The 7,339-nt window shown below is 40.2% G+C and overlaps 1 protein-coding gene across 1 annotated transcript; it reads right to left on the bottom strand.

Moving 5' to 3' along the window:
• Window positions 1-75: 75 nt before the first annotated feature.
• Window positions 76-7,268, bottom strand: LOC309598944 (bile acid receptor-like; the record flags this gene model as incomplete). Its single annotated transcript, XM_082329971.1, has 10 exons — window positions 76-314; window positions 563-676; window positions 1,728-1,847; window positions 2,365-2,493; window positions 3,676-3,775; window positions 3,873-3,977; window positions 4,067-4,206; window positions 4,827-4,967; window positions 5,599-5,964; window positions 7,178-7,268. The coding sequence occupies 10 exons, from the start codon at window positions 7,266-7,268 to the stop codon at window positions 76-78; spliced, it is 1,545 nt and encodes a 514-aa protein (XP_082186097.1).
• Window positions 7,269-7,339: the final 71 nt, after the last annotated feature.

Raw genomic sequence — 7,339 nt, 5'->3', positions numbered from 1 at the left:
GCGCGCGATCGAGGCGGGAGAGCGAGGCGGCGGAGCAGCGACACTGAGGAGAGCGCGGTTCTGCGATGGCGTCGCCTAGTGCAGGTCCCAGATCTCGCAGAGCAGGGAGGTCAGCCGGGGGTCCTTCGTCCTCCATGTCACCAGCACCTCGGCGTGGGTGTGGTTGAGGGTGCGCAGTTCCGTCAGGCGCCCGATTAGGCGGGCGAAATGCTGGGGGTCCTCGGGGTGATGGATCTTGGAGTACTTGTAGAGGATGCCTAGGAGCGGCTCCTGCAGCTCTTCTACGTGCCGCTTGTTCCTCAGGAGCGGGCGGTCTGGGGGAGAGCGCGGTTAGCGGGCGGGGGAGCGGCGGGAGCACCCGGGGCCGCTGGGCAGGGGCGCGGCGGGGCGGCGGGAGCACCCGGGGGGCGGCGGGCAGGGGCGCGGCGGGAGCAGCCGGGGCCGCCGGGCGGGCGAGGGGACGGCGGGAGCGCCCGGGGCCGCCGGGCGGAGGCGGGCAGCGCCTGGGGCAAGTGGAAAGCTGGTCGTAACACGCCTAACAGGTAGCCGCCTCCCAGTTTACCTGAAAAAAACACAGTCGTTGCTACCAGCAGGGCGTATTCGGTCTCAGTCACTTTCAGTTCCCCCATGCTTCTGTAGAAGTAAAACAGTGCGGTAATAAACTCCTCGGTTATACCTTAAAAATGAAAGAAAATAATCAGAATGTTATTTCAGTGCAGACACAGGCACTGCTATTATGAATCGTCTTTGTCCTAATCTTTTAAGGCTTCAGGCTGTTCCATTGCATTAAATAGTTAGAAACTTCGTGAAAACCATGTTCATTTCTAAAGTAGTAACAAAAGTTGTATTGGAGTTGTACTGTGGAGCTTTTGATATATATGTAGCGAGGTGGGGGTCGGTCTCTTCTCCCCAGTAACGAGTGATACGATGAGAGGAAACGGCCTCAAGCTGCGCCAGGGCAGGTTTGGGTTGGATATTAGGAAAAACTTCTTCACCGAAAGGGTGGTCAAGCACTGGCACAGGCTGCCCAGGGAAGTGGTTGAGTCTCCATCCCTGGAGGTATTTAAAGAACGGATGGATACGGTGCTCGAAGACATGGTATAGATGGACTTGGCAGTGATAGGTTAACGGTTGGACTCGATGATCTTAAGGGTCATTTCCAACCTTGACGATTCTATGATTCTATATAGCTTGAGGCTTTTTCCGAGGATATAAGCAAGCATCAACGCCACCTCTTCCTTCAATGAAGCTGCAGCCAGGTGGGGGTCGGTCTTTTCTCCCAAGTAACAAGCTACAGGACAAGAGGGAACGGCCTCAAGCTGCGCCAGGGCAGGTTTAGGTTGGATATTAGGAAAAATTTCTTCACTGAAAGGGTTGTCAGGCCCTGGCACAGGCTGCCCAGGGCAGGGGCTGAGTCCCCATCCCTGGAGGTATTTAAAAGATGTGTAGGGACGTGTAGGTATTTAAAAGACGAGTAGAGTGCTTAGGGACATGGTTTAGTGGTGGACTTGGCAGTGTTAGGTTAACAGTTGGACTTGATCTTAAAGTGTTTTCCAACCTAAACGATTCGATGTAATGCCTGTGCATGTAACAAAGCAGCTCGAGGGAGGGGAGAGGGAGAGGGGAATCAGCAGTGGCCACACCAACAGTGTTGCTCAGCGTGATTTAAGAATGAGGCCAGCAAAGCAAAAGACTCCCAAGTATTTTGATTCTGAGACCTCCATTACCTGTGGTAGTAGTGGAAGTTGGACTCTCTTCATTGTGAGACATTTCCATGGAATAAATGTTGGTTTTGTCAAGGTTTTGAATGTGACAACATGTCCCATGATCAGAAAGTCTTACATGACCTGGAACAAGAGAGATAACAGTTCCTAGCCAAGCTTAATGTGCCTTTAAGTATTTGTCTGCATCTGCTTTGCAGATAAATACCTGAAAATGAGTGAATTTGTCCCAGACCCATGCAGGTAGAAAAAAATGTCCTTTTTGGCATCCAGCACCAAGTTCATTTGTTGCATTGTTGTTGGTCAATGTCTCTTGTGTTAAACTTGATAGAATATCTAATATGTCATTAATGTAGCTAATATTATCTGTCCACCCCACAATTTGTGCAAACACTCAAAAATGTTGCACTTTGTTTGGAACCAATGGGAGGAAAACAGAGATCCAACTAATTTTTTTTTTTTTGTATGCTCTTTGAAAAAAAAGCCTATAGAAGGTCTGTGGGCATTACCAGTACCATTCAAAGTACCACTATGCTTGAATAGGAAATTATTTGAGATTAAGTGAATTAAAATGAATGGAAGTTGTTTCAAAATGGCAGAACCTCCTACTGGTGTTCATAGAAAGCTTGTTAGTCAAACTTACTTTCACTTGTTGATGGTTGGCATTCACTGATTCTCTGGTTATATATTTGGGCTGAACGCAAAAACATTGCCTCAACTGTTGACCCTTTTAGCAGCGCGATCTGATCTTCACTAGCTAAACTTTCAAATCCTGCAGAGACAGATACATGTTAAGAATCAAGGAAGGCTGTGCCTGCCTTTAAGCCCCTAACATGAGTTGATAAAATGATTTCCAGTATGATTTTCCTTTCCAGTAAAGAATTAATAAATGCCTTTACTGGAAAAGAGGAGCCATAGTTAAAAGATGGCTTTTAATCCCATATACCAAAGATTATTGGGATCTTTCTTGCTAGTTTGCAAGTTAGACCAAAAAAAAAAAAAGTGCAGTTGTCAGTGTCCAGTGTTAGACGATTCACAGGAGGATACAAATAAAAATATTGGGACAAAGCAAGACTTTATAAAAAATGTCTTCTTAATATCTGATTTATATCACATGGCCTAATACCTTATAAATGTGCTACATTGCTTAGTGACTATTGATATTCCCCTTATTCATTGATACCTGATCTTTTTAAAAATTGTGTTCATCTTTTGACAAACTCATTATCTGCATTTATAATTCAAGAGCAAAGGAACTTTATTGATTCTTTTCTTAATCCTGATCAAAGCCGGATATGTAACGTAAGAAAACAAACAGCTCATCCATTCTTTCAGATCTGTTCCACAGTAGTGCTAAATTACATCAAATACCTGCTTTAGACATGTTGATTGACTTCTGTCAATAAGTTTTACAACTTAAAGAGTAATGAAAAAATGATCAGCCTCCCTGTCAAATGTTATTTTGTCAACTTTACATTGAAAAGTAGTGAATTTAGTTGCATGTTCCCTTGTTCTTTATTAAAGGAAAATATGAATAGAAGCACCAGGTTAGTCCCTTCTGTGCTGCCTTTTCCTTTGAAGGAACATCTGTTTTTTTCTTTGACTGTAATAAATTGCAAACTGAACTGGATTTCAGCGAATGTGTTAAAATAGTAATTCACTCAAGATGGTATTTTAAAGTCCGTGTACTTTCAGGAGATATCTCTACTTCATGTCAGAAATGGAAAAGAAATCTAATCATAGCAAGCTTTTGAAGTGAATGCTTCTAACTTGTCCTCATGACAAGTAAATGGTAACCCTGATAGTTAGAGTTGGAAGATAAAATAGTCAGTAGAATGAGTTTTCTTAAAGCCTGTATTTATCTCGGATTCATGCCTCTTAATACAAAAAGTTTCTGCCTCTTAAAAAAAAAAGTCACACTATTCTGTAATATTTCCCAACGGAAGGAACTTACCTGGAAGTCTTTTTGTGAAATCCACTAACACTTGTACATGGACAACTGCTGTCTCAGAGAGACGGAGAAAACTTTCCTCAGGACTTGCAGTTTCTTGTAGCTGCATGAAAGAGTGTTTAGACATCTGATATAACCAAGATACAGTGCTCAGGATAATAACAACTTAGCAATGCAGGCTGATTGTTCTGTATACGTACAAACTTCTTTGCTTCCTCAAGGGGAATTGTGTATTTTTGGTGTGCTGCTACAATGTGGTCAAGAAGCTGATGTTCCCCTGGAGTAAGTTCCATCTTCTCTGGGATCTGTTAAAAAAATAAGCCAATCAAGTGACAATGACTTGGGGCAAAAATAAATGATAAAAAGAGATATTTTAAATAGAAGAATATCCCACTTTTCCAGATCTTGTTGTAGATGATACATGCTTGCTATTCAGTCCCTCATCTTCCAGTTTTATGTTGCAAAGAAAACTGCTCTTCTGTTTGAAATTCTTCCTTAGTCGCTTTGACTTGCATTGTACTTCAGTCAGCAAACCTGCCAGGCATGGAAGTGTGTATCAATACATATATTTTCAAATAATTACAATTTGAAAGAATCACTTTTATGATTATAGATAACATGAGTCTTGCATCATAGGAGCCGTCACCTATAAGGAGCTATGCTTCCTAGACAATATGGCAATGTGTTATGCAGTAGGCGAGTTAGTGTTCAGTATCCACCAAAGGCCTGAGTGTTTGCAGTCTTCTTATGTTATCTTGCTTGTGGCTCTGTGACATGCAAGCATGAGAATTTTTCATGAAAAACTATTGTGCTTTTTTTTATTTCCCCCCCCAAATACAAAAGCACATCTGATATGCTTACTGCTGTCCTGTCAAAGTTCAGGATATTTAGCTGTCTCTTGTTAGTACTTTCTTTTTTTTCTTGTAATGTCTCTGAACAGCAGTCCTCTTAACTTCAAGAGATACTTCCCAAGCATTGGTGGTTTCTGCAGATGAAGATCCTACAAGTGCTACAGACTCCAAAGTTAAATTTTCCTACAGCTAAATGAAGTTCACACCAATACCATTCAGCTCTAATGAGGAGAAGGGATTGACTTTGGAAAAGGTTTTATCTGAGTTGATTAGTAAAGTAGCCAGCATGGAAGGAGCACTTACATTCTGCTAGCATTCCCACAGCTTTACACTTCTTCAAGCGACATTCCTGACACTTCCTTCGCATGTACATGTCCATTTCACAATGACCACCATTCTTGCATCGATATACTGCATTTTTGGTTATGCTACGTCGAAAGAAGCCTACAGACAAGGATCAGGTTATGACTGAAGGAATCTAAGGAGCTTTATTTCATAATGATTTAAAGATCTTTTTGGTTTTTTAGTTTGTTTGTTGTTTTTTTTTTTTTACAATGGAACATTACCTTGATTTTAAATTTGCTTTTTAACAACATAGTTATGTCTTGTTCGCTCTGACTAATATTAATTGCTGTTTTCCTTACCTGATTAAGACAGCTCCCATATGGCAAGTTAAAATATAAGTAGCAAGTAATTATTACTTGGTTGTGTTTAATTTTAATAATAAGTAAAATTAATAACACTGAAGTAAATCTATAATAACTGGCCTTGAGAAAATCAGCACCTGCTTAAACATGATACTATTCTAGTGAATAATCAATGCAAAAATCAGTTGCATGAAATGCTCATATTAAATACACGCTGTGAAAGCATTTCTTCAAAAAATGCTATAGAAATGTGGATCTGGAGTAAGCGTGTCAGATAAGGGGCTCCTTAGATAAATTACAATCCTCTGTAGAAACGTCAACTTAAAAAATAGGGAAATCTGTTTGCTTAAATCACAGATGTGGAACATTATGTTTAGCAGTATAGGGCCATGGTCCTGGGTAAGATACGGATCAGCCTGTTCTCTTACCTTTACAGCCTTCGCAGGTAAGTGCATTGTAGTGATAGCCTGAGGCCTTGTCACCACACACAACACACAGCTCCTCCTGTCCCTTCAGTCTCAAAGAGGAGTGGTTTAATCTTGGCCGTTTCAGTCCTTGGTACCCACCGTCGTCAATGTGGGGAGCCATGAAAGGGGGTTTGCTTAATTCACAGTTGCTGATGATACACTGCCCGTCGCTGTACTGAGAGTCCAGGCCATATGTGCTGTATTGGGACTGAGAAGGTTGTGACTGTAATACTGGAGGAGGAATTTGAACTGTTGAGTATTGGCAGTAAGGCGCAGTCTGAAAATCGGTGTCTTGCAGCTGATAGTTGATGTGCTCCGGTAAAACATCTAGATACAGAAGAGGTTGAAAATGAAATAAAAACCTGAAGAATACCTTGACATCAGCTACTTGAAAGTTTTAAAATGTTTTATAGATTAAATATTTAATCATAAATATTAGAGGAACACATTTTCAGAAGGGCAGTCTGATACCTTCTTTTTAAATGTGCTGCCTGTGATATTTTTAAGTAAAATCTTAGATGTAGTGATAATGGCTTGGTAACAGTTTGGGCAATGTCATGTGGGTGCCACTGGATTCTTTTTAGTACGTAATTGAATATTACTTGCCAACTGATGATATGGCTACCTTTTGATTTTACACTTAAAGGTTGTTTTTATTAGTTGTCCACATTACAGAAGAATATTTTCCCATAAGTAAGCAAATTTGTTAGAGTGAAATGTTTGTTATTGATACATATGTCAGGCATAATTTTGAAAATGTCGCACAACAAGAGTCTGAGAAAGATGGTCCAGAAATTATAGAGTGGTAAAAATTACTGTGACAGGAGTCTTCAAGTTGAAATTTAGTAGAGTAAAAAGCAGAGGCTTGTTTTATTTAGTATTTTTCCACATAAAATCGTTCAGAGTTAAGAAATTTCATTTTATCCAAATTTATATACAGAATTATGAAGAGAGCTTCTTCCTGCCTTTCTGTCTGTAGAGTTTTAATTTTATCCAACCCCCTTTAAATGTACACAGCTGTACTGAGGAAGGCTTGTGCAATATGCATCATGTTTTGTTCTTCCTTGGGATTGTTCAAATCTCTGTAAAAACAAATTGGAAAGTGTTGGTTTTTTTTGTTTGTTTTTTTTTAAGCAGTTTGGAGGTCTTTTTAATGGTCTTTGGGTACTGCTTTTACTCATACAGAATCAAATTAGTTATTGCAATTATAGTTCTATAAGATATAGAATAATCATTATGTATTTTTAATGTATCTGGAGTACTGTAATAAAACCTGTGTCTTCTTCATGCAAGTGAAAGGGAGACAGCACCAGTAATGTTTATAAGAAATGATCAGTCAGCATAATCACATTGTGTACGAAAATCTGTTAAGCACATGCTAGTATATTGCAATACACTTTCAGTATGGGCTTGATAGTCAAATATGTAGCTTCTAAGAGCTTGTAAAGATAAACTAAAATGAAGAAAATAATGGGAATTTCCACAGATGTTCATTTTACTCTACTGCTTTTCCATAATATAAAAATTTTGCTTCACTCACCATAATACTGTATGGGCTCAGGAAGACAATACCCATCAGGTACAGTGACAAATGTGTTTGCCATATTCTGCTCCCAGCTGCACTGTTTCATTCACTTTGCTACGTGATAGACTTTTAAGAAGCCAACCTAGAGAGATGGAAAATTAAGAGAAACATCACGTG

Source organism: Platalea leucorodia, assembly GCF_965183815.1.
Source record: "Platalea leucorodia genome assembly, chromosome: 19".
Classification (NCBI taxonomy): Eukaryota; Metazoa; Chordata; class Aves; order Pelecaniformes; family Threskiornithidae; genus Platalea; species Platalea leucorodia.
The sequence above is the reverse complement of the archived record's forward strand: the minus strand, read 5'-3'. Positions and strand labels throughout refer to the sequence as shown.